Here is a 27,796-nt window from a genome sequence, read left to right on the forward strand (position 1 = left end):
ACATGGTATACTGAATTATAATATGTTTCTAAAATGCCTTGACATTTCAATGAACTGGGTAAGGCTTCATCTAGATTTCAATAACAGCTGCAAAAGTCCTAAGCCATCAACTCTCCAGTGGGATGAAAGGGAAAAGGTCATGCATCCCATTGGTTTCTTTATTATACAAGAAAGCCTGAATTCCCTTTTGGTGGAACAACAGATGATATTTCACACCTGACTGTTCCAAAAACAGACATCCCTAGAAGAGAGATATAAAGCATTCACTTTATAATATTTCCCTTTAACTTTAAGCTTTATGCAAAAATAGCTTAGTTTGGGATAAAAGAAAATAACTTTACTAAAAGCCTTTTTTATGCATTTGCTTCTTTATTAAACAAAAAAAAAAAAAAACTTGGTCAAGGGGCCATGCATGGTTTGATCTAGGCCCTCTGCATATACATACAGTTATACAGCTTGGTCTTCATGTGGGACTCCTAACAGTAGGAGCAGGGGCTGTCTCTGACTCTGTTGCCTGCCTTTGAGACTCTTTGCCCCTACTGTGCTGCCTTGTCTAGCCTCAGTAGGAGAAGATGCACCCAGTCTTAGTGCATCTTCATATGTCAAGGCTGGTTAATATTAATGGGAGGTCTCCCCTTTTCTGAAAAGTAGGAGTCATGAGTGAAAGAGAGGGAAAAACGACTGTGGGGAGAGAATGTAGGAGAAACTTTGGTTGGTACGTTAATTAATTAATTAATTGAAAAGACTTGGTTATATTTTTCCTATAGAAGAAACGAAAGGCAAAAACAGTAAGATATTGAAAATTCTTAAATGTCTGCTTATTATAATCTATGTGTATAGATGTTACTTTAGGAGCAGTTTGTCTAATATAGTAAAAACAGTTCTTAGGTAGTCACTATAATTTCAATGGTTCATGTTACCAAGTACAATGTAAATTGATTTTACACTATATTTTACTACCATCAATGATGCAAAGCTAGGTGCTGGAGAGATGGCTCAGCAGTTAAAAACACTAGCTTAACTAGTTAAGAACACTTCCAGAGGTCCTGAGTTCAATTCCCAGCAACCACATGGAAGCCCATCTATAATGGTGTCTGATGCCCTCTTCTAGCAAGCAGGTGTACATGCAGATAGAACACGGATACAATAAATAAATAAATAAATAAATAAATAAATAAATAAATAAATAACTTTTCCAATGCTCACATTAGTGTGTTCAATTTACATTGCTACTACAAAAACTAAGCACTAATAAAATGCCTCACTAGTTCACATACCTGGCTCTTTCCTGATCTCTTGTTTGCCTGTTTAGTTTTTTCCCAGCACCAGGTGTAGGGGCTCACTGAGGTCAGCATGTGCTCCACCAGTGAGCTATGTCCCAGCCCTGCAGTCAAGCTCTCGTGCTAAACAGTATTTGTTCTGTGACACTTTAACTTTTAGTTCTCTCAGCACTCACACTCATTGAAACAATGACACTAAAGCAAATCTTTCAATATTTAAAGGATACTTTAACTGCGCTATTCGACCATATTCGTACTGCCCTGCAGTTGATTTGAATACTCCCTCCTCGATACTTTTTTTCATAAAGCAGGCACTACTTAGAGAATTGTTTCTAATTCTCACTTTGAAGTCCATTGTTTGGTCAAAAGGTTCACAAAGGACAGAGACTTGCAACAAAAATGTTTAACAAGCTATCAGCAAGAAAATCAACTTTCAACTGAGTTAGCCCTTTCAACTGAGTTCAACCCCTTTAGCCCTGTTCTGTAAGAAGATAGTCCTGAGGAAATGGTACACCCTTGCTCCATCTTTTATATGCAAATTTGGTGCACGTTGGTAGTAGCAATGCAAATAGTTTTTCTGAAATTGGGGTCGGAGGTTGAGGTAAGAAAACGGGTTAAAAGAGAAGAAAGAAAAAGATAAAGAAAAATATGCCAGAGAATCAAGCATTACATCACAATATGACCTATGAAACTGAGATGAGACAGACAGGAGGAGAAAAAGAACTTATCGCACAGTTCTATTTCTTAAAGGAATCCGTGCCGCTGTCAATCTAACGGATTTGGATAAGCCTTGGTGTGCACAAAACTCAGGGATGGAAGGGTTCATTCACAGAGTGCTCGCTGTCTTACTCCGTGCGACTTCACACTATGAATGGGGATGTAACAGAGAAACACATTGCCAAGGAAAGCCCATTCAGACTTCTCCGAGGGCACTTATTCTCTCCGACAAGATGCTCCTTTTGGGTTCCAAATTTCAGAAGTCACACTACAGCTGAGCATAGCGGGGACCCCAGCCACTTTGGGATGTCGGGAGGACAGGGGCTGGGACCGGAGGAAGGCAGGTGCGGGTGCAGATGCTCCCCAGGCTCAGCAACTGCAGCCAGAGTGACAGCGGCCGGCCGGCACCTGTCCGCGGGACACCCGGCGGGAGGTACAAAGTGCCAGCTGGGGTCCTGACCAACTTGTACCCTAGCCCGGGGGTGCGCGCCTGCCGGGAGGCGAGCACGCGGGGTAGGAGGTGACCCCGCGCCCGGAGGGGTGTGCGCCCACAAGTGCGCGAGCCGCAGGTGCCCGGGGGCGGCGCGTGGCCGGCGGCGTGCGCGCGCGTGAACGCGGCCGCGGGCAGGAGCGGCACCGGCCGAGAGAGAGAGAGGGCGCGAGGAGGCTGCGGGCGGAGGGCGCCGCGCCGCCCCGCCGGGCCCCCGCCCCCACCCACCCGCCGCCCGTCCCCGGGGTCGCGGGGCCGGTTACCTTTCTCCTCTCTCCACACCTTTTTCTTCTTGTTGCTGGGGTACATGCTGCCGTGGGGGTGGCTGGCTTTAAGCTGCAAGTTCCCCAGGCTCACGGGCAAACAGGGTGTGTGGAGTGTGGGGGGTGGATGGAGGGGACACTCGGGAGGGAAAAGTGCAAAGGCTCTGCGTCCCGCGCCGCTAGCCGCTGGCCCGTCGCCGCCCTCCTCCCTCGACCCGCCCGCTCTGCCAGGCAGCCGCCGCCACAGCAGCACCTCAGAGCCTGTCAACTAGGTCACGCCTCGCGCTAACCTAACACCCGCGCAGGCCCCGCCTCCCGGCAGCCAGGCAGCGCCGCCGCCCATTGGCTGCTCCGCCCGCCGCTCTCCCGGCTCTAGCCAAGGCGCGCCCCTACTTCAGCCTCAGGGCGCAGGCGCAGGCGCAGGCTTGGGCTCGACGCCGAGGACGTTGGGGAGCTGGAGGGGGCGGGGCCAGAGCTGGAGGAGCGGGGAGGCCGCTTCACGACGGAGGCGGGGCGTGTAGCCACCGCCTGCGGGGAGCGGGCGGAGCAGGGCCTGAGGGCGTGGCCTGCCAGCAGGTGTGCCTGGTGACCCAGACCCCGCTGACAGTGATGAGAGTCTAGGGGACTGTAGAATGAAGAAGAGGTCACCTGTCCTAGAAGTTGTAACTGCCTCGTCTGGACAGGTTTTACCTGACGCTTTCCTCTCGGTGGACAACAAGAACCAAAAGAAAAGATCCAGACCGTATGCAACCCGCTGCTCAATCGTGGGTTAGAGATTTAGTTAGAATTCTGTGAAGTTTCAAAAGCTTCACAGTACACAGGGCCAATTCGAGAGTTTTAAGATCTGGTGACCAAAATGTATGAGAACCAAGTCCCACATCAAAGTAAATCCAACTAATGCCTGGTTGTCTTTTATTCCTGATTGACTTCAAAACAACTTCTCATCCAAAGGTCTAGCTCCATCCTGGGTAGTTCTCTCATGATTCAGGAAATCCAATTGCCAGAGAATCTACCTCAAGAGCAGTGACCTAGAACATAAAACTTTTGCACCCCAAACTTATTATCTCTCTACGAAGCTGGCGTAGTGGATTTGGGAAACTCACATCTATTCATCAATTTAGGATCAATATAGTTACATGCATTGGCAAATAACTATAGGGAACACGGTGTTTGTTTGTTTGTTTTTGAAAGTGAGTCTTTTGTATCTCAGGCTTGCCACAATTTAGGGATTCTCTTGCCTCAACCTTAAACTGCCTTCCACCAAAGAGAAGTAAAACGCATTAAAATAATAATATAATAATAATAATAATAACAATGACAAAGAAAAGGGAAAAGAGAGACCAAGCTGAGAATTGTAAAGAACAGAAGAATGTTTGAGTAATGAGACTTAAAAATGAATTCACAACATCATAAAACAGTAATATTTATTTTGACATTTTTCTTTGGGATTTTTCTTTAAATGCTATCAAATACATAAAACATTATTTTTGTTGGGAGAAAAAAGCTTCAAGAAGGAAGTCTTTGAAATCACACTGATAATGAAATAAGAAGGGCTTTGACTCATGTAGAATCCAGATAAAATGGCAATGTGATAGACTTTGGGAGAAAAGATGACGAAGTTCTCATGGATGGTCAAGGCAGTGTTAACATTAACCAAGAGGTGTGGTTTGACACATGGAGGATGTCCCTCATAGGACCAAGCGTCCAAAGCTTTCTTCCTGAATGTGCCACAATTCCAAGGTGGTGAGACCTTTAAGAAGTAGGTCCTAGAGATGTCACTGAGGCCTGTTTCTAAAAAGAATTATGAGAGTCTTGTTTGTGTTTCTCTGCTTTCTAGCTTGAGATGTAAGTACTTCATTCCTCCAAACATTCCATCCATGATGTGGCACCATCACCAGACACTCATACTAATGGGGCCACCTAGTCTTGGACTTGAGCCTCCAGGACCATATGGCAAAATGGGGGTACCTTTATTTCCTAAGTAGCCTGCCTTGGGTATTTCATGATGTCATTATGAGCCAGATCAGCATCTAAAGATCATATTTCATTCAGGAAAAAAATTGGCTTATTTAAAAGTGCTCAATGTTAGGTGTCTGCCAGAGAGTGCTTCCTACCAGGTAGCTCTTCCTCAGGGAGGCTGCACACCAACCAGCCTAGGGTCAGTCCTTCCACCATGCTGCACGTTAACATCTCATGTCAGCTCAAAGGCTTTTATTGTGTTGAGCCAATGATATTTACAAAGTAATGGTTTAAGTACTTAGTGGTAATTATTATAATAATAAAAAGTATCATTCCAAAAAGGTTAAATTGTGTCTCAAACATTCCGGAAATGTTCAGCTCTCAAAACAGTTCATGATTCTTCCCCTCCATTTGATCTCCTTGGAATTCTCCTGTCTGGATACCTTTGTCGCACACTCAGGTAAGCAGTGTGAAAAGCCAAGTACCATCCAGGTCCTTCTCGTGCCTTCGTGTTCATATCGAATCTGCTCAATTTTACCTTGTGGATTAGTCCGCAGTGCTCTACTTTCCAACAGAAATGCTGTCTGGATCACCCTGAGCCACTAGAGACACTTCCTCACCAGCCTCGCTGTTCACTTCTGCCTTCTGCCCAGTCTCTTCACCACCACATCTCTCATTGTCTTGTCAGATAAGACCATGCCATCCCATTGGTGGAAATTAAGGTCTTTTATTGCTCTTTGCTAAGGACTGAATTGTGTCCCACCCACCTCAACATTTCTGGGTTTGTAGTCCTTTGATGCAATGCAGTTATATCTGGAGAGAATATTGTTAAGAGGCAGGGCCATAGTCTGATAGCACATATCCTTTTTAATGGGAGAGAGAGATGGCCTTCCCTCCCTTACCTATCCTTTCTCTGCCATATAAAAATACAGAGGAAGCAGGTGTCTTCAAGCCAACAGGAGGATCTTCATCAGAACTCTACCACCCTGACACCCTAATCTCAGGCCCTCAGCCTCCAAAAGAGTGGGAAACTCTTTCTGTTACTTAAGTCCTATTCTGTGGTATTTTATTTTGGCCACACTAAGTTTACTAGTACAGTCATGAAGAATGGAGTAGCCATCTTCCACCACTCCAGCCCTATAACATTTTCTACCCACATTGCACCCCCAATCTGTAGTTCTAGATATAACCCCACTTATGAATTTTCATTTGTTTGAACATATCTTGTCCTCACCACATGGCCTTCTCCCATGTCATCACTATATCTGAAACATGATTTGTGTGATTAACTACTACTTTAGCATCATGTTCTTAGGTCTGGTATTGCTCGTATATGCCTCTGATCCCTACACTCAGGAGACTGAGACCAAAAGACTAAGTTTCATACCATCCTGGGCTACTGAGACTATCTACGAACGAGGAAAGAAAAAAAATTCCAAATAACATCATTCTCTATCAAACCATCCTTGATTCCCACTTGATCTCTACTCCCAGTTTCTCTATCTGTGTCATCGGTGCTCCTTTAACTTCATATGAAGTGCCTTCATAGTTTATCATTTTTTCATTTGTGATTACAGAAGAGAGACAGATTAAACTACAGTCAGGCAGTAAATAACATGTTTCTAACAATGAACCACATATATGATGGTATTGCCATAAAATTATAAAAGAGCTATAGAGTTCTAATTGTCTAGCGACATCAGAGCCATTGTAACCTCATATCACAATGCATCCCCCATCTGTCTATATTGATGCTGGGGCAAACATATTGTTGTATAGAAGGACAGCACATGCAATCGTATACATTACATATGACCTGACTGTATTACTAAGTGACTGTTACTGGTTAATTCATTGACTTTTCTATAACTTTTGTCTTTCTATAAATCTGATCATTTTTATAGTATATTTCTCTACTTATAAAAATGACGTTTTCAAGCCGGGCGTGGTGGCGCACGCCTTTAATCCCAGCACTGGGGAGGCAGAGGCAGGCGGATTTCTGAGTTCGAGGCCAGCCTGGTCTACAAAGTGAGTGCCAGGACAGCCAGGGCTACACAGAGAAACCCTGTCTCGAAAAAAAAAAAAAAATGACGTTTTCTGTTGAAAGTATGCCATACGTACATCTTACGTTCACACTGTCTGTGGACTGCATCGGGAGGTCAGTGTGTGTGATTACCCCATACTATGTATGGTAATGAAGTACATTCTGTAATATTTGCACAATGAGAAATTTCTCACACTCTATCTCCATCTTGAAAGAGTGTGTGACTGTACAAAAGAAAAAGAAGTGACTACTGAACAGAGATTGAAGGAATGTAGTCACAAGTTACTGAATACTAGCAGCCGCCATAAACTGAAAAATTGAACATTAAAGAATGTATTCTGGGGGCTGGGAGATGTCTCAGTAGTTAAGAATACTTAGTGCTATCACAAAGAACCTGTGTTTAGTTATCAACAGCCACACCTATCTCCAATACTAGGGATCTGATGACCTCTGACATTCAGTGGCATATATGTGATATAGATAAATGCATGCAAATAAATACCTATACATATAAATAAGATAAACAGCTTTATTCTAGGCTATGTTCTGGCTTAGCAGCAGAGCCTTTGCCTGGCATTCCAAAGACCATGAGTTCAAGTATCAGCACAACAACAAAAAAGAATAAACAAAAGAGAGAGGGAGAGAAGTGTGTTCTTCCTAGTGCCTCCAAAAGAGGCGCTTGGCTTTAACTGTCTAATTGTTATTTCAGATTTCTGTCCCCAGGAACTGAAAGAGAATAAATTTATATCATTTTAACCCTCTAAATTTATGGTGATTTGTTACTATAGCAATGGAAAACTAACAAAGGGAGTAATCTAAAAATCCATGACAATAGTCTTTCTGAAATAATTACTTGCACTCAATGTAAAAGTTGTGTATACTTTAGATAAAATTTCTCAACCTGTTCTACCTTTTAGATATTCTTAATATTTCCAGTCTTTTCCTTGAACACTCATTTTGGAACAAAACAGATTTGTCCCATAGTCGTCTTATCGGCCATAGCCTAGGGATGCCTTAATCTTAGGAATGCTGTTAGTACTTAATTACTCCTTGCTGTGATATGGATATGCCTGTGTGTCCTTTGCAAGGCTCCACATGCTAAGATTTAACCTCCATTATGAGATACTGGAGAAGGTCAATAACTTGATCTTACAATAATGTTTTGGAGATGGTTAGAATTATATATAGTCAGCAGTGTAGAGACCCCATGGTTGAATGTGGTGGCTTTATAAGAAGGGGAAGAGCAGGCCAGCAAGGTGGCTCAGCAGGCAACGGGCCTGGCTACCACACCCAACAACCTGAGGTAAATGCCCTCAGGACTCTCAAGGTGGAAGGAGAAAACTGACTCAAATTGTTCTCTGACTACCACATATGCGCATGGCATGTGTATATCCACCTCCTACAAATTAAATAAAGAAATGTGACCCAGAAAGGGAAGATCCTAGAAGAAATGCACTTGTACAGGGTATACTCCCTGCCTTTGCTGCTGTGTGATACCCTATAACCACGTCTGGGCTTTGCTAACAGGATGTGGCTCCTACACTTTTGCACATCCTAGACTGTGAACTGAACTAAACCTCTTTTCTATAACGTTATCCAGCCTCAAGCATCTTCATATAGTATATTTAAAGGGGGCAGAGAGATAGCTCAGTGATTAAGAGCACTGACTTCCAGAGGTCCTGAGTTCAATTCCCAGCAATCACATGGTGACTCACTACTATATGTAATGAGATGCCCTCTTCTGGTGTGTCTGAAGAGAGCAAAAGTGTGCTCATATGCATAAAATAAATCTTTTTTTAAAAGGATAATATGTGTCTCTAGAGGTAACACAAAGGAAGACTCTCCAATGATCCTGAACAGTTGAACTTAGTATAAAAACATACATACTAGGCTTATGGTATCTCCTTCTGTATTAGGAAGTCACCTCTACTTGTTTTAAGTTTAGCCTTCATCTCCAACCACAAGAATGGCAGACTAAATAGGCTCCCTTCTCATAGCCTGCTCTTTCCAAACACTCAGCCAGCTTCATTCCAACTTCAAAGGAACTTCCAAGAAGCCCATTGGCCCAAGAGTAAGGAAGTGGTTGCTTAGCAACTGAGTCCTGACTCCCACAGACCTGAGAAGAGGAAGCTTGTGGGCCAGCCACCTAATTCTGCCTGTGTTAAAGTAAAAAGGAGCTGCTTAGGAGATGAATCCCTTGGCTTTGTTAGTAGAGATACTGATCATTATCGAGGTCACAACTAAAAGTAAGTGTATCTGTCCTTACAATTCTCTATAAATGTCTCCTCTCTTCTCACTAACAGCGCCAAGACTTTACGCCAGTTAGAAAATCAGAAGGAACCTCACTAACTTCCCAATTAACAATAATTTTAAACAAGAACTTATTTAAGACAATACTGATTGGAGGTGTGTGTGTGTGTGTGTATAATATATATATATATATATGTATATATATATATATATATACATATAAAATATATATAAAAGAGAGAAGAGGGGAGACAGGAGAGAGGAGAGAGAGAGAGAGAGAGATCTATAAGGAAGCTATAATCTTTATAAAGTAGAGCTATTTAGGCCAGACAGTTAAGTCAAATCAACAACTTTAAAGGACGACTATGGGATCAAAGGGTAGAAAAGTTCTACAAACTTTTATCCTTGTAAATAGTCGATACAATCACAATTTTATTTCTGAAGCTTCAATGTTACCTCCAAGGTCACTATCTTAAAAGGGAAGTTATTTTGCCTTGTTTCCTTGTTCATTTCTCAGAGTCATTTTATGGAATATGCAAAAAATTTAGTCATAAGATTCAATACAAAGAACATTCATTTGGATTTGACCCAGAAGTTTAAGCTTAGTTTACTCTCTGAAAATTAATTAATGTTATACACCATATAATAGAATAAAATAAAAAAACATATGACCACCCCTATTAATGCAGAAAAAGCACCTGACAAAATACAACACATTTGCAATTACAAACACTCAATAAACTAAAGTGAATTTCCATGAAGCCAATGAAAAAGTCTAGCATCCTGAAAGGTCATCCACAGTTAACACAATAAACAATGAAAAGGTTACATCTTTCCCCGAAATCAGGAATAAGTGGAGAATGCACACTCTTGCCTCTGTATTAAAAGTTCTTGTTATGGACAGAAGGAGGAATTTAGACCCTACCTCATACCATATACATAAATTAATTCCAATTGGATAAAAGACATAAACAGAAGCTGAAACTTTAAAACTCTAAAAAAGTGAAGCAAATCATTCTGCCCCCAGATGAGGTAATCACGGGCTTAGATTTTCCACCAAGAGCATAAGCAAGAAGAGAAAAAGAGTCCGCTGGATGTCAATTAATGATTCTGTTTCAAAAGAGGCCATCAGAGAACTGGAGAAAAAAAAATGACAATTCACACCCAGTAGGAGTTTAGTACTCACGGGCTAGAGAGATGGCTCAGTCATTAAGAGTGCTGGCTGCCATTCCAAGAGTCCTAAGTTCAATTCCCAGCAACCACATGGTGGCTCCCAGCCATCTGTAATGAGATCCGATGCCCTCTTCTGCCCAATTCCTTCTATCATATAGTCATCCATGCAAATAGAGCACTCACATGCATAAAATATGTAAGTAAATCTTTCTTAAAAAGAAAATAAAAGTTTATATATACTCAGAATATATAAAGATACCTTACACAGCACCCAATGACCCACTTTTTAAATAGCTGAAGGAATTTATTGGAGATTTTTACAAACAAGATGTACAGGTGGCCACTCACACACCGGAAAGATATTTTGCATTAAGGTCATTAAGGAAATGAAAAGTGAAACCGTAATTAGAAACTCCATTACACCCATTAAAAAGGGCTACTGTAGAAAATGGAGCTGTTTTCCTTGGTGCACACCTGATAAGATGTGTCACTAGCAGTTCTCCTGGAGCCATCAATCAAAATTCTGCCGGAATTCAGACTCATGCCACATCTGCTCAGACCCGTATGTCTGATCCAGGCATAAAGCTCAACACATGTGGCCAATCTTTCTGTCATTCAGCAACCGATATAGACTGCACCGTCATAACAGGAAAGGTGTCTTGAGGGCATGACCCCACACTGAAAAGGCTCCAACTGGCAATGACACAAATTTATCATAAAGGAGAAGAAGGCTTGGACTGAAAAGCCAGCTAGGGGGACTCTGCTGATCCTCAGAAGCAAATCTTCCAGACGACAAGGAGGGGAGTTGTACTTGTGTTGATTGTAACTTTACAGAATTTCGAATCCTGTAGGAGACAGGTGTGTATTGGAGAAATTATCTTAACTACACTAATCGAGGTGGGAGCCATTATCTGATTGGGATTCTAGGCTATATAAAATATGGTGAAGTGGAGCTGAGTAGTGTGTGCCCACCCCTTTCTGCTTCAGATTGTAGGTACAGCATAACCAGCTGTGCCAGGCTCCTGCAGCAAGACAAACCCAAATGTCCATCACCAAAGCATGTTGTACCTGTACAATGAAATATTACTCAGAAAAATAGAGCACAATATGGCTAAGCCTTGAAAATATTATGCTAAGCAAAAGAAACTAGGTACAGAAGAATGTATGTTTTACAACTCTGTGGATATAAAAAGCCTTAAAAGATTCACCTTCTCAAAGGCTGAAAGTGCATTATGAGTTACCATGGGTTCAGAAATATGGAACGATTAGGAACCATATTCCACTTGGAAGGAATATGTTTTTCTCGGGTTAATAAAAATAAAAGTAATATGAGAAGCATGTGCCTGCAATCCCAACTATGCAGGAGGCTCAGGTGGGAGAGTCAGACGTTAGACACCAACCTAGGCAACATGGTGAGGCACCATTTCAAAAGACAAACTAGGTAGTGCCAAAGTAAAGCACTTTCCTGGCATGCACTAAGCCAGAGGTTTAATTCTGAGTCCCTCAAATAATAAAGAAATAAAATTCTACTATGGTAACAATTTATAACTGCCCAAATAGTCTAAAAACCACTAAGAGAAGAAAGGGTGTTTAATGAAAGTTACATGCCAGAGCAATGAGGATACAGAAATAACTAATACACAGACCTTATTCTTGACCAGCTTAGAGTCTTAAAGGAAAAACAAAAGCAAATTAACAAATGGCAAAGTGCTGTGGGTCTTAGAAGTGTTTAAATGGCACTGTGGTGTACAAACATGGGAAAGGTCCTTTATGTTGGTGCATGGAGTGCTCAGGGAGGCTTCATAAACCAAATGGCATAAACTTAACCTTGAAAGGTTATTGAGTGATCAGGAAAGGGAAAGCAAGAACACTTCATGGCAGAGCTAGGGAATAAAGACACAGAAGATAAAAGAGCGTAGTCTATGAAGTGCATCCATTTACTGTGGTGTAGGGCATAAAAAGAGGCCCAGCAGTGAGGCTGACATGGTAGACAGAGGATGTGACGGGCTATAAAATCTGAACTGGATCTTGTAAGCAAATGGGAAGTATTTTAATGCTTTACTCAGAGAATTATTTCTTTAGGAAAAACTACCTTGGCAGTACAGTGCTAAATGGATTCTCCCTGTGTAGCCCTAGTGATGGTGGAGCCCATAAGTGGTTGTAGACTGATCCAAACAGAAAACAACATGGACGTAAGATATTGCAGTAGCAGGGGACACTGAGAAGACAGGGTGTTTGACAAGGGTGAGGGAGAACAGTGACCCAGATGTTGAAGGTGAATGGCCAGCAGTGGCATGTATCATCAAGAATGGTGGCTAAGGCCGTGGCTGACAAGGGACCACTGGAGCTAATGTCTGGGAAACCATTAGAGTTCCTGGAAACTTAGTGCAGAAGCCAAGGACAGAACCAAGATTTCAACCAGTCAGCTGACAAGGAAACAAAGTAGAGATGACAATGATTACAGAGATCTTCCTGAACTGTGTGGCACTTTGCAGGTCGGGCATGAGATTTCAATAGATTGTTTCTTGGCTCCGGGTGCACAGAAACTCAGGGACGCTGCTAGCTGAGGAGAAGGCAGCTGCTTCTCAGGCTAGTGCTTAAAGGCTTGTGATTCGTACATAAAATCACCCCTTAGGGGTTTGTTTTCCCTCTTCAGGTCCTTCTTCTGTACTTTACAAGGCGAACGGAACCACTCTGTCCTCCCCACCACCTCCACGTACACTTTGCAAGCTTGCTTTGTATGCCTATTTTCCCACTTGATATCTATTACACTTTGATTGCACTAGGTGAAGATGCTGACATGCAGACAGGGCTGCTACATGACTATCCTCCATTTTCCATTCACCAAGGAAATATTCCAGAGTAATTACTAGGAGTTCCCTTTTGACAAAGCCTCAAAATAAAATTCTTTTATTATAATAGAAAAATAGGCATTCATGCTAAGGTATATAGCTTAGAAAATGAAAGTCAATGAAATTGCTTTCTGTCCTCCCCACCAAAGCAGCTTCCATCTTAAGGAGCTCTAAGATACTGAGAGTTACCACGGTGAACAAAATCAGTAATTCAGCCCGAGGCATCCAGGACCCAAGAAATCTTGTTTCTTTCTAGTAGCAACTCCTCACGGTCATTTATTTCTATAATTAGAAAAATAAAAAGTTACCAGCTCATCTGGGCAGCATCTCATTTTCCTAATTGAAAAGGGCGCATATTGCAGGTCTCAAAGTAACCAGAGCTCAGTGAACAAGAAGCCTAGCAATCGCATCTAGAAAGGGCATGCACACCCATCACACAAAGAGCTGAACTTCAACAGTACCAGTAAACAATATCTGCCTGATTCTTCACTATTATCACCTAACAATTGCACCTGGGAACCATAGGTGTGGTTTGCAAGTATGTGCCCCCCATCCCTCTGTTGTCTCTTCATTTTGTCGTTTTCTTTGCACAGTGCTCTTTGTTTTTATTTTGACTCCATCTCCTTTGCCTATTTCACTTTTATTCCTATACCCTTGGGGACATAGCCAAGAAATTAGTAAACATTTCTATCAATCTTGTCCTCATGCCTTATGCTAATACTTTTACGGTTTCTAGTCTATTTGGTCTACATATAAGTCTTTAAAGTATTTTCACTTAATGTTTACTATTAGGTAAGTCCTCTCATTCTTATACATGTTTACTTACAGTTTTCCCTATGCCAATTTTTAAAGACTGTCCTCTCTTCAGTATGTGTTACTGTCATTTTTATTTAGAAAGAGAAATTAGTTGGCTGTGCTAAACATGATAGTATATAGTAGCATATACTGGTAATCCCAATAGGAGGCATGGGAATTTGAAACCAACTTGGGCTGTATGTCAAGTTCAGTGCCAGTCTAGGAAGTACATCAAGACGCTACCTTAAAAGAGGGTGGAGCATGCTCTGGGGAGATAGCTCAGACAATCAAGAACACTTGATGGTTTTGTAGAGGATTCCAAATTCAGTTCCCAACGCACACATGGTAGCTCACAGTCATCTTAACTCAGTTCCAGGGCATAGCACACAACTAGTGTATACACATATATAAAACACTCATACACACTTAAAAAATTTTGTGAAATAAAGCGCATACTCAAAAGCTCTTGCAGAACTAAACGGTAACTCTAATATTTGTAAAAAAAAAAAATGCATTCCCAAAACCCACAGGAGTAAGTCAAATCGATATTTTTATCTTTCTCAACCTACAGGCCTTTTAGAACCTTGAAGTGTAGCGTTTTGTAAGCCCCAGTTCTATTGGGTAATGGAAGGCTTTGACTGTGCAGTACCTGTTGACTTGCACAGGTCTACATTCTCCAAAGGACTGCTCTGGGTGTTTGCCTCTATCTGTTGACTTGCCTCAGGTGTTTCTACATTCTACCAAGAAGCCATATGAGAAATAAAAATATTCAATCACCCAAATACTTTAGAATACAGTGTGCTTACATTTGCCGTCATACAAAACACTCAGCCAGGAGAGTGGGTGCTTTCTTTCCCACCAGTCGTTTCAGCAATATGATGCTTGCATAAATCACAATGGTAGCATTTTCCCCCTTTTGATGTGATTTTTGCCATTTAGCTGGAGTCCTCTGCTTATTAATTATAATTTCCGAGTCTTGATTACATAGTTTACATAGTTTACATAGTTTACTGATCATTTAACTATGAATTACAATAGAAATATAATTTGTAACTCGTGCCTACAATAGAAATAGAATTTGTTTTCTTGAAACTTCTTTTAACTGGATGTGATGGTACATGTCATAACTGGACACTTGATAGGCACAAACAAAAGGCTGGAGAGTTCAGGGCCAGCCTGCTCTACATAGCAAGAGTTTCTTTAGAAACAACAACAACAACAAATTAAAAGCTTCTTTAAGCCCTTCCTCACAGACTGAGAAACAAGATCACAGACTAATAGTACTGGGAAGTTTAGGGGTAGGGAAACAGAAAGAGATTATTAGTGTATTTGATTAGCTCAGTTGGAGTAATTTTTTTGTTTTTGTCTTTGTTTTTTGGGGTTTTTTTGTTTGTTTGTTTGTTTTGTGGTTTTGTTTGTTTGTTTGGTTTGGTTTTTTTGTTTTTCGAGACAAGGTTTCTCTGTATGGCTCTGGCTGTCCTGGAACTTACTTTGTAGACCAGCCTGGCCTCGAACTCAGAAATCTGCCTGCCTCTGCCTCCGGAGTGCTGGGATTAAAGGTGTGCACCACCACGCCCGGCTTGGAGTAATTTTTTTAAAGTTGTGTTTGTTTTCCATGTTTGCTAGTTCCTTGAGAATTTCATAAAATGTTTTTGCTCATAATCACCCTTCTCCAACTCCTCTCAGATCCATTCCCCTTCCCTATCCCCAAACTTGGTGTCTTATTTTTAACCATCAAATAGTTAGATATACTCTTGGATATATGGCCTTCACTGTAGGATGGTCTACCCATCAAGAGACACGTCTTTAAAGAAAACTCTCTCCCAATCACTATCAACTGCCAATAGCTCCTAAGCTATGGATGAGACTTCATGCCCACCCTTCTCCAGACTGGAATTTTGTGTGGCCTGCTGTGAATCACACTTCTAACTTCTCAGCTGTCTCCAGAAAACACTGTTTCTTTGTGGTTATGGTTATCTACCCCTGTCCATGTCTCTTATAATCTTTCTCCATCCTCTTTCCTCATAGCTGAGCCTTGGGAGGTGGGGGTATGATATAGAAGACTTGTTCAGGGTTGAACACTCCAGTCTTTTAATTAAGACCTTCTGATTAAGGTCTCTTACCTTAATCCGTTGTGGGTCTCTGTGTTAACTGCCATCTACTACAAAGAAAAAAAAAGCTTTCCCAATTAGAGTTGACAAATATATTAATCTATGGATATCACTAGCAGTCATAGTTTAATATTATGTCCATTTAGCAAAGTAATAGCATTAGATTGCTCTCTAGAGCCTATGACCTATTTAGCCACATGTTCTTGGACCCCAACGATGGCTCAAGGTAGAGATTCACCTTATGCAGTGGGCCTTATAGCAAATCAAAAGTGGTAGATACTCCTGTGACATTCGTGCCTATTGCACCAGTAATACGTGTCTTGCCAGGCCTTTCATTTTTGCAGCTTGCAGTGTTCACAGATGGGTGAGATTGGTGATTCTTTCTCTCCTCTATGTATAGCGCCTTCTTGCACTGTGACAGCTAGCCAGCAGATAGGAAGCTTCCTCCCAGTACCAGCTTGATATCCCCATGTTTATGACTCAAGCGTACCGTCTCTTAAGCAATAAGATCTTGCTGTACCATTCTGGGAGGTAATCAAGAGCCCTGGCAAGAGCCTGCAATATTCAGGCATCTTTTGTACCTTACTGATCAACAATTACAAAGGTGGTGCCCCATTTCGGGGAACTGGAGTTTTCACTTATTGTTCTGTGATATCTAGTAGGAGCATTATTGCATTATTACAGGATAACTCCATTTAAATGTGGATATTTATATATTTACATAGTGCATGCATATGTTTTAGGAAACTTCCACAGTGGTAGGCCACCATGTGATTTTTAAAAGACATGTCTTTAATGTTAGTTATCCCTTCTGTGTTGCCTGATCTACTCTGTCTCCTCATCTCTATTCCCACTAAACCCTTCCTGTAACATTATCCCTCTCTAGTTCTTTATACATGTACTGTATCTTATCTCCACTAAACTGTGCCCATGGTCCCCTACTGATTTCCTGGGTTCTATGGACATTCCAACTGGACCACATACACCTGAAAATTCAAGGCTAACATGCTCAAATAAGACATTTGTCTTTCTGGGTCTGTAGGAACTCACTCAGAATGGTTACTTCCAGCTCCAACATGTTTATCTGTCAATCTCATAATCAGGTAGATAAATTGCACTTAAACACACTTTAAAAGCATTTAAACAAATTACAGTGTAAAAAGTTAAGAAAAAGAGTCTGGGAAGATAATCACCGAGTACAAAGCAAGCCCAGAACATACATACTCTCCCCATCTTAGAGCTGCCTGCGAGCATCAAAGGGCCCTTTTCTCTGAGTCAGATGAGTGTCTGCTTTGCTTTGAATGCCCTAATAAGGAAAAGAGCACAGAATCTAATACACAAGATCTACCCGAGGGAAGAAGCAGAACATGAGACCTTTGAAAAGTCAATAGTAAAGTTCCCCTTCCCAAAGCCAGGGACTTGATACATCAGACTTGATACATCTAGAGCAGAAAGAAAAAGGGAAGGAAAAAATAATGAATTTCTGAGAAGCTGTGACTACAAGCTAGCCTTTCTGGGACCCAGCAAGCTGAGTTTACCCTGCCCACCCTCAGCACTGAATCCTAGAACTCTGAGGTCTAAGGCAGTTTTATCTTGCTAGTGCCTAGAGCACCTAGCAGGACTTGATTCATGTTTTCTGTGGAAAGACAATCTCTGGCCACTCACAGACAGTTTACAGGACATAATAAAAACAGCTAAGTGTAGCCAGGCTTCCATATCCATAGCAGGTTTCTGTGAATTCAGCCAATCACTCATGTAATATTGGGGGTGGGATTTCTTTACTGAATATGTATAAGTGGCTTTTTCTAGTCAAACATTCCCTAAGCAGTATGATGTAAATATTTACATATCATTTACGTTAGGTATAAGTAATCTCAAATTGATACAAAATACATGGGAAACGATATGGTTTTCTGCTGACACTTCCAAGTTTTATGTAAAGGACTTAAGCGTTCGCAGAGGTCAGTATTGAAGGGGATCCTAGAAACAATTCCCTCACAAAAAGACAACAGATAAAAAAGACAACAGATTAAAGCACTCCTTTTGGTTCCTGGCAGGAGCATAAGGGTGAGCACAGAGCTGAAGATTCAAAGCTTAGCTCCTGGTAGACTCAGACAACACATGCTGCAGTACCCACAGAGTCACAGTTAGAAAGCCTAAGTTGTTAGAAACAGCATTCTCGACAAGATTAGGGAAATCAAATAATTTACCAAACATTTGATTAAAACCAATTTCATGCAAAGAAGCGCCAAGCTCCACAGACACATGCTTGCACAAAAAACACTACACACGCAGGCTGTACACTGGGAGGGAACAGTACAAACAGCACACATGTGAAAACTAAAATGAAGGGCGGGAGTAGGACCACAGGCCTCATCCCGCCGGATCAGCGCTGGGGTAGCGGGAGCGCAGGGTTGCCTGACACCCGCCAGCGACCCACGACCCCCGCCGCAGGATTTTGGGACTGCTGGTGAGTGGAACACAGCTTCTGCTCCAATCCAATTGCGCGGGACCTGAGACTGCATTAGTTAGGGAAGCAGAAACCGGCCTGAGTAGGGCCACAGGCCTCATCCGGTCGGATCAGCGCCGGGGTAGCAGGAGCGCAGGGTTGCCTGACACCCGCCAGCTACCCACGACCCCCGCCGCAGGATTTTGGGACTGCTGGTGAGTGGAACACAGCTTCTGCTCCAGTCCAATCACGCGGGACCTGAGACTGCTCTGGTTGGGGAGAGAGAAATCCGGCCTACATAGGGCCACAAGCCTCTTCCGGTCAGAAAAGCACCAGGGCAGCTGGGGCGCAGGGTCAGCTGACACTCGCCAGCTACCCACAACACCCGCCACAGGATCTTAAGACTTCTGGTGAGTGGAGCACAGCTTCTGCTTCAATCCAATTGCGCGGGACCTGAGACTGCATTAGTTAGGGAAGCAGAAACTGGCCTGAGTAGGACCACAGGCCTCATCTGGCCGGATCAGCGCTGGGGTAGCAGGAGCGCAGGGTTGCCTGACACCCGCCAGCTACCCACGACCCCCTCCGCAGGATTTTGGGACTTCTGGTGAGTGGAGCACAGCTTCTGCTCCAATCCAATTGCGCGGGACCTGAGACTGCATTAGTTAGGGAAGCAGAAACCGGCCTGAGTAGGACCACAGGCCTCTTCCGGCTGGACCAGCACCGGGGTACCATCAGCTACCCACGACCCCCGCCGCAGGATTTAGAGACTGCTGGTGAGTGGAACACAGCTTCTGCTCCAATCTTTAAACAGTGACAACGATAACAACTAACCCCAGAGATTACCAGATGGCGAAAGGTAAACGTAATAATCTTACTAACAGAAACCAAGACCACTCACCATCATCAGAACCCAGCACCCCCACTTCGCCCAGTCCAGGGCACCCCAACACACCGGAAAAGCTAGACACGGATTTAAAAGCATATCTCCTGATGATGATAGAGGACTTCAAGAAGGACTTTAATAACACACTTAAAGAAATACAGGAGAACACTGCTAAACAGGCAGAAGACAATAAAGAGGAAGCACAAAAATCCCTTAAAGAATGGCAGGAGAACAATGCTAAAGAGTTACAAATCCTTAAAGAAAAACAGGATAACATAATCAAACAGGTAGAAGTCCTTACAGAAAAACAGGAAAACACATCCAAACAGATGATGGAAATGAACAAAACCATACTAGACCTAAAAAGGGAAGTAGACACAATAAAGAAAACCCAAAAGGAGGCAACACTGGAGATAGAAACCCTAGGAAAGAAATCTGGAACCATAGATATGAGCATCAGCAACAGAATACAAGAGATGGAAGAGAGAATCTCAGGTGCAGAAGATTCCATAGAGAACATCGGCACAACAATCAAGGAAAATGTAAAATGCAAAAAGATCCTAACTCAAAACATCCAAGAAATACAGGACACAATGAGAAGACCAAACCTACGGATAATAGGAGTGGATGAGAATGAAGATTTTCAACTCAAAGGACCAGCAAACATCTTCAACAAAATTATAGAAGAAAACTTCCCAAATCTAAAGAAAGAGATGCCTATGAACATACAAGAAGCCTACAGAACTCCAAATAGACTGGACCAGAAAAGAAATACCTCCCGACACATTATAATCAGAACAACAAATGCTCTAAATAAAGATAGAATACTAAAAGCAGTAAGAGAAAAAGGCCAAGTAACATATAAAGGCAAGCCTATCAGAATTACACCAGATTTTTCACCAGAGACTATGAAAGCCAGAAGATCCTGGACGGATGTTATACAGACACTAAAAGAACACAAATTCCAGCCCAGGCTACTATACCCAGCCAAACTCTCAATTAACATAGATAAAGAAACCAAAGTATTCCACACAAAACCAAATTCACACATTATCTCTCCACGAATCCAGCCCTTCAAAGGATAATAACAGAAAAAAACCAATACAAGGACAGGAACCACGCCCTAGAAACAACAAGAAGGTAATCCCTCAACAAACCTAAAAGAAGACAGCCACCAGAACAAAATGCCAACTTTAACAACAAAAATAACAGGAAACAACAATTACTTTTCCTTAATATCTCTTAATATCAATGGACTCAACTCCCCGATAAAAAGACATAGACTAACAAACTGGCTACACAAACAAGACCCAACATATTGCTGCTTACAGGAAACTCATCTCAGAGAAAAGGATAGACACTATCTCAGAATGAAAGGCTGGAAAACAATTTTCCAAGCAAATGGCATGAAGAAACAAGCTGGAGTAGCCATTCTAATATCTGATAAGATTGACTTCCAACCCAAAGTCATTAAAAAAGACAGGGAGGGACACTTCATACTCATCAAAGGTAAAATCCTCCAAGAGGAACTATCAATCCTGAATATCTATGCTCCAAATACAAAGGCAGCCACATTCATTAAAGAAATTTTAGTAAATCTCAAAGCACACATTGCACCTCATACAATAATAGTGGGAGACTTCAACACACCACTTTCACCAATGGACAGATCATGGAAACAGAAACTAAACAGGGACACAGTGAAACTAAGAGAAATTATGAAACAAATGGATCTGGCAGATATCTACAGAACATTCTATCCTAAAAAAAAAGGATATACCTTCTTCTCAGCACCTCATGGTACCTTCTCCAAAATTGACCACATAATTGGTCACAAAGCAGGCCTCAACAGATATAAAAATATTGAAATTGTCCCATGCATCCTATCAGATCACCATGGACTAAGGCTGATCTTCAATAACAAAATAAATAATAGAAAGCCAACCTTCACATGGAAACTGAACAACACTCTTCTCAATGATACCTTGGTCAAGGAAGGAATAAAGAAAGAAATTAAGGACTTTTTAGAGTTCAATGAAAATGAAGCCACAACATACCCAAACTTATGGGACGCAATGAAAGCATTTCTAAGAGGAAAACTCATAGCTCTGAGTGCCTCCAAAAGGAAACTAGAGAGAGCACACATTAGCAGCTTGACAACACACCTAAAAGCACTAGAACAAAAGGAAGTAAATTCACCCAAGAGGAGTAGACGGCAGGAAATAATCAAACTCAGGGGTGAAATCAACCAAGTGGAAACAAGAAAAACTATTCAAAGAATCAACCAATCAAGGAGCTGGTTCTTTGAGAAAATCAACAAGATAGATAAACCCTTAGCCAGACTCACTAGAGGGCACAGGGAAAGCATCCTAATTAACAAAATCAGAAATGAAAAAGGAGACATAACAACAGATCCTGAAGACATCCAAAACACCATCAGATCCTTCTACCAAAGGCTATACTCAACAAAACTGGAGAACCTGGATGAAATGGAGAAGTTCCTAGACAGATACCAGGTACCAAAGTTGAATCAAGATCAGGTTAATGATCTAAACAGCCCTATATCCCCCAAAGAAATAGAAGCAGTCATTAATAGTCTCCCAACTAAAAAAAGCCCAGGACCAGATGGGTTTAGTGCAGAGTTCTATCAGACCTTCAAAGAAGATCTAATCCCAGTTCTTCACAAACTATTCCACAAAATAGAAACAGAAGGTACTCTACCCAACTCATTCTATGAAGCCACAATTACTCTGATACCTAAACCACAAAAAGACCCAACAAAGATAGAAAACTTCAGACCAATATCCCTTATGAATATTGATGCAAAAATCCTCAATAAAGTTCTTGCTAACCGAATCCAAGAACACATCAAAACAATCATCCATCCTGACCAAGTAGGTTTCATCCCAGGGATGCAGGGATGGTTCAATATACGGAAATCCATCAACGTAATCCAGTATATAAACAAACTCAAAGACAAAAACCACATGGTCATCTCGTTAGATGCGGAAAAAGCATTTGACAAGATCCAACACCCATTCATGATAAAAGTCTTGGAAAGATCAGGAATTCAAGGCCCATACCTAAACATGATAAAAGCAATCTACAGCAAACCAGTAGCCAACATCAAAGTAAATGGTCAGAAGCTTGAAGCAATCCCTCTAAAATCAGGGACTAGACAAGGCTGTCCACTTTCTCCATACCTATTCAACATTGTACTTGAAGTCCTAGCCAGAGCAATTCGACAACAAAAGGAGATCAAAGCGATACAAATTGGAAAAGATGAAGTCAAAATATCACTTTTTGCAGATGATATGATAGTATATATAAGTGACCCTAAAAATTCCACCAGAGAACTCCTAAGCCTGATAAACAGCTTCGGTGAAGTAGCTGGATATAAAATTAACTCAAACAAATCAATGGCCTTTCTCTACACAAAGAATAAACAGGCTGAGAAAGAAATTAGGGAAACAACACCCTTCTCAATAGTCACAAATAATATAAAATATCTTGGCGTGACTCTAACTAAGGAAGTGAAAGATCTGTATAATAAAAACTTCAAGTCCCTGAAGAAAGAAATTATAGAAGATCTCAGAAGATGGAAAGATCTCCCATGCTCATGGATTGGCAGGATCAACATTGTAAAAATGGCTATCTTGCCAAAAGCAATCTACAGATTCAATGCAATCCCCATCAAAATTCCAAATCAATTCTTCAACGAATTAGAAAGTGCAATCTGCAAATTCATCTGGAATAACAAAAAACCTAGGATAGCAAAAACTCTTCTCAAGGATAAAAGAACCTCTGGTGGAATCACCATGCCGGACCTAAAGCTCTACTACAGAGCAATTGTGATAAAAACTGCATGGTACTGGTATAGTGACAGACAAATAGACCAATGGAATAGAATTGAAGACCCAGAAATGAACCCACACACCTACGGTTACTTGATCTTCGACAAGGGAGCTAAAAACATCCAGTGGAAGAAAGACAGCATTTTCAACAAATGGTGCTGGCACAACTGGTTGTTAACATGTAGAAGACTGCGAATCGATCCATTCCTATCTCCTTGTACTAAGGTCAAGTCTAAGTGGATCAAGGAACTTCACATAAAACCAGAGACACTGAAACTTATAGAGGAGAAAGTGGGGAAAAGCCTTGAAGATATGGGCACAGGGGAAAAATTCCTGAATAGAACAGTAATGGCTTGTGCTGTAAGATCGAGAATTGACAAGTGGGACCTCATGAAACTACAAAGCTTCTGCAAGGCTAAAGACACCATCAATAAGACAAAAAAACCACCAACAGATTGGGAAAGGATCTTCACCTATCCTAAATCAGATAAGGGACTAATATCCAATATATATAAAGAACTCAAGAAGGTGGACTCCAGAAAGTCAAATAACCCCATTAAAAAATGGGGCTCAGAACTGAACAAAGAATTCTCACCTGAGGAATACCGAATGGCAGAGAAACACCTGAAAAAATGTTCAACATCCTTAATCATCAGGGAAATGCAAATCAAAACAACCCTGAGATTCCACCTCACACCAGTCAGAATGGCTAAGATCAAAAATTCAGGTGACAGCAGATGCTGGCGAGGATGTGGAGAAAGAGGAACACTCCTCCATTGTTGGTGGGATTGCAAGCTTGTACAACCACTCTGGAAATCAGTCTGGCGGTTCCTCAGAAAATTGGACATAGTACTACCGGAGGATCCAGCAATACCTCTCCTGGGCATATATCCAGAAGATGTCCCAACCGGTAAAAAGGACACATGCTCCACTATGTTCATAGCAGCCTTATTTATAATAGCCAGAAGCTGGAAAGAACCCAGATGCCCCTCAACAGAGGAATGGATACAGAAAATGTGGTACATTTACACAATGGAGTACTACTCAGCTATTAAAAAGAATGAATTTATGAAATTCCTAGCCAAATGGATGGACCTGGAGGGCATCATCTTGAGTGAAGTAACACAATCACAAAAGAACTCATACAATATGTATTCATTGATAAGTGGATATTAGCCCAAAACTTAGGATACCCAAGATATAAGATACAATTTGATAAACGCATGAAACTCAAGAAGAATGAAGACCAAAGTGTGGACACTGTGCACCTTCTTAGAATTGGGAACAAAACACCCAGGGAAGGAGTTACAGAGACAAAGTTCGTAGCTGTGATGAAAGGATGGACCATTTAGAGACTGCTGTATCCAGGGATCCGTCCCATAATCAGCTTCTAAACGCTGACACCATTCAATACACTAGCAAGATTTTGCTGAAAGGACCCAAATATAGCTGTCTCTTGTGAGATGATGCCGGGGCCTAGCAAACACAGGAGTGGATGTTCACAGTCAGCTATTGGATGTATCACAGGGCTCCCAATGGAGAAGCTAGAGAAAGTACCCAAGGAGCTAAAGGGATCTGCAACCCTATTGTTGGAACAACATGATGTACTAACCAGAACCCCGGAGCTCTTGTCTCTAGCTGCATATGTATCGAAAGATGGCCTAGTCGGCCATCATTGGAAAGAGAGGCCCATTGGACTTGCAAACTTTATATGCCCCAATATAGGGGAATGCCAGGGCCAAAAGAATGGGAATGGGTGGGTAGGGAAGTGGGGGGCGCTATGCGGGACTTTAGGGATAGCATTGGATATGTAATTGAGGAAAATATGCAATAAAAATATTAAAAATAAAAAAAAATAAATAAAATGAAGGGCGAGGGTTATAACTCATCATTGCAAAAAAAAAAAAAAAAAAAACAGACCCATGGAAACATAAATGATGACACAGTCTGTATGTAGCCACAAAGCAGAAGAAGGCGTCAATGAAACAAAAAGATGATGTATTTCAGAAATGAAATATGTGACAATAAAAGTCAAAGATTCAAGGCCAAATATTAAGCAGACACGGCTGAAGAGTAACCCAGGGACTCAGAGTCGTTCAGCTCATATGCAGACTGCCGGGGAAATGAGAGGAAAGTCAAGAAGCTCAGAGAAAGCTACGATGTCATATGATAGGATTTCCTGGTGGAATACATAGGACTGAGAGGAAAAATAAAGAAATAAAATCAAAATTTCAGAGATCTGACAGAGTTTTAAATGATGTTTCATTGGGTGCCAACAATAAGACTGAGAAAAATAAAACAGCCCACTGCTAGAACATGATGGTCAATTTTTTAGAGCTTCTTGATAACAAGAAATCTTAAAAGCCTCTCAAGAGGAGCCAGGACTCGGAGGACAGGCAGGAGATTTGCCTGGTCTACATAGTATGACTGTGAGGGGGGAAAAGGGTGTGTGTGTGTGTGTGTGTGTGTGTGTGTGTGTGTGTGTGTATAATTATTAGAGACAAAAAGTATCACGTTGGCTTAAACTGTACTAAGTAACATTCTAAGTGACAAAGTGAACACTACTTTGCATTTAGAATCTATAATTTGACAGACTATCAGACAAGTATAGTGACAAAATAAAAAAAAATTCTAACCTAAATGGAGTCGGAAAATTGATTTCCCATAAACGCTAGTGGAAATAATGGCTGGAAACTGTGTTCCTGCAAAAGAAAACACGAGTCTGGGAGGAAAGTAAACAAATCAATAGTAACCAAAAGAGCATTTAAGGCACGACGGACGAATCTAAATGAAAGTTCATTTTCTTTTAAAAAAAAAGTCACTGTCTGGGGCTGAAGAGAAGACTCAAAAGTTACAGCACCAGTTGCTATTCCAAAGGACTTGGGTTCTATCATCAGCACCCACATCACCCCCAGGAACTCCAGTTCCAGGGATTCTGACAACCTCTTCTTATTTCCTTAGGAACCAGGCATGTAAGTGGTGTTCAGACATACGTGCAGACAAAGCATTCCTACACACAAAATAAACACATTTTTAAGAATTCAACACCCAAACTCATTTTAACCTCCTTTCACAATAACTATATTATAAATAATTCAGAATCTTAATGAAGATATAATACCATATATGAAGGAAAATGATTTTTCTGAAGAAATTAAATAGAAGCTATGAATAAGTTACCATGCTTTGAAAGAACATCAATAAATATGCCAGAGCTTTGTAAACTAAGATACAAGTACCATGGATTAGTATTAAAAGTATCAACAGGTTTATAACTAGTTTTAAAAACTTTCTCTAAAATTCACCTAGGAAATGAAATTTTTAGAATCCACAAAAAAGGAGGAACACTGAGGAAGAGTGTATATGTGTGTGCATGCACATGTGTGCACATATCTGTACATAGAAATGTTCTTTCATAAACAGCAAGTCATAATTATGCATATACAGTAATTAGAGTAGTGGCAAACAAATATACAAATAACCAAGAAAATGGGGCAGAGACCAATGCATGAATAGGAAATAATGTCTAAAGAAGGTTTTTCACTTCAATGGGTAAAAGATGGACAGTAATGAATGCTAGTGACTAAACTGTCCATATGCTTAAGAGAAATATCCCAATACCAAGAGGATAAAAGCTCTTGCCACTAGCCCTGGCTGACTAAGTTCAATCACTGGACTCCACACAATGGAAGGAGAAAACAGACTCCTGCAAGTTGTTCTCTGACCTTTCCAAGTGCCACACACACACACACACACACACACACACACACATACACACAAATAACGAAATGTAATATATCCTTGCAATACTGCTTTGTAACAGCAGCATGACTGAAGAGATCACAAGGGTCTGTCCATGCTGGCAATCAAATGGTAGCATTACAGACACAACCCTCCTACAAGCTTGAAATTATACTGTTTATTTGTTTATTCTGGATTTTATTTATATAACACATCAGAAATCTTTGAGAACAAGGTGATTGACAAAGCATCTCAATAAGCACAAACTGATTTATCTCCATATTAAATGTATGTTGAACATTAACTCAAGTATATGTAGAACAAAGGTCATTCTATTTCTAAGAGCACATATTTAATTTTGTATATGTATGATAAGTATGCTAAAATATATGCTATAAAACATAAAAACTCTCAGGATTTTCCACATAGTTATTTCCTGTATTACTTAATTTGGTAGAGATATACGTATATAGATATAAAGTGTTCTTTTAATTAACACTGCATCATTCTTATTTAAATAACACTTTAAATTACTTTGAAGTACATTATAGCAATATCAAATGGTACTACATGATACTATAATCATTTAAATAAGTAGAGAAGACAAAACTGAGGTAGGACTAGTGCCCCACTACAAACATTTACAAAGGGAACTAGAACAAAGATTGAAAAGTTCTGAATCCTGTGGTCTTATTCTGCTGCTCATTCACATAGCTTTTTCAGACTTAAAAAGTGGCTCTCTGACAGTGAAAGGACTTAAGTTACAGGGTTCATGAAGTCCTAAACCAGCTTAGGAATTGGTTGAAGGCTGGAAATGTAGCTCAATGGTAGGATGCACAAGACCTGGATTCAATTCAATCTCCAATATTTGAAACTATAAAAAGAAAAAGAAATTAGTGAAACAAATTCTTAAAATACTTAGGAAAATTTGACAT

The 27,796-nt window shown here is 41.0% G+C and overlaps 2 protein-coding genes across 12 annotated transcripts in view; one reads left to right on the forward strand and one right to left on the reverse strand.

The window, feature by feature from the left end:
• Macrod2 (mono-ADP ribosylhydrolase 2) overlaps nucleotides 1-2,995 on the reverse strand; it is a 2,026,591-nt gene extending 2,023,596 nt beyond the window's left edge. For all 9 annotated transcript variants that reach the window (XM_085833735.1, XM_029471909.2, XM_029471907.2 and 6 more), the window contains exon 1: nucleotides 2,751-2,995. In XM_085833735.1, the coding sequence (XP_085689861.1) occupies nucleotides 2,751-2,796 (46 nt within the window). In that variant the 5' untranslated portion in view covers nucleotides 2,797-2,995. The remainder of the gene's footprint in view (nucleotides 1-2,750) is intronic.
• Nucleotides 2,996-8,866: 5,871 nt separating this feature from the next.
• The window catches only part of Sel1l2 (SEL1L2 adaptor subunit of SYVN1 ubiquitin ligase), a 164,968-nt gene continuing 146,038 nt past the window's right edge, over nucleotides 8,867-27,796 (forward strand). For all 3 annotated transcript variants that reach the window (XM_021150042.1, XM_021150051.2, XM_021150056.1), the window contains exon 1: nucleotides 8,867-8,999. In XM_021150042.1, the coding sequence (XP_021005701.1) occupies nucleotides 8,942-8,999 (58 nt within the window). In that variant the 5' untranslated portion in view covers nucleotides 8,867-8,941. The remainder of the gene's footprint in view (nucleotides 9,000-27,796) is intronic.

The sequence above is a fragment of the Mus caroli genome, unplaced genomic scaffold (genome assembly GCF_978045245.1).
Source record: "Mus caroli unplaced genomic scaffold, Mus_caroli_1 scaffold_2, whole genome shotgun sequence".
In the NCBI taxonomy this organism is placed as follows: Eukaryota; Metazoa; Chordata; class Mammalia; order Rodentia; family Muridae; genus Mus; species Mus caroli.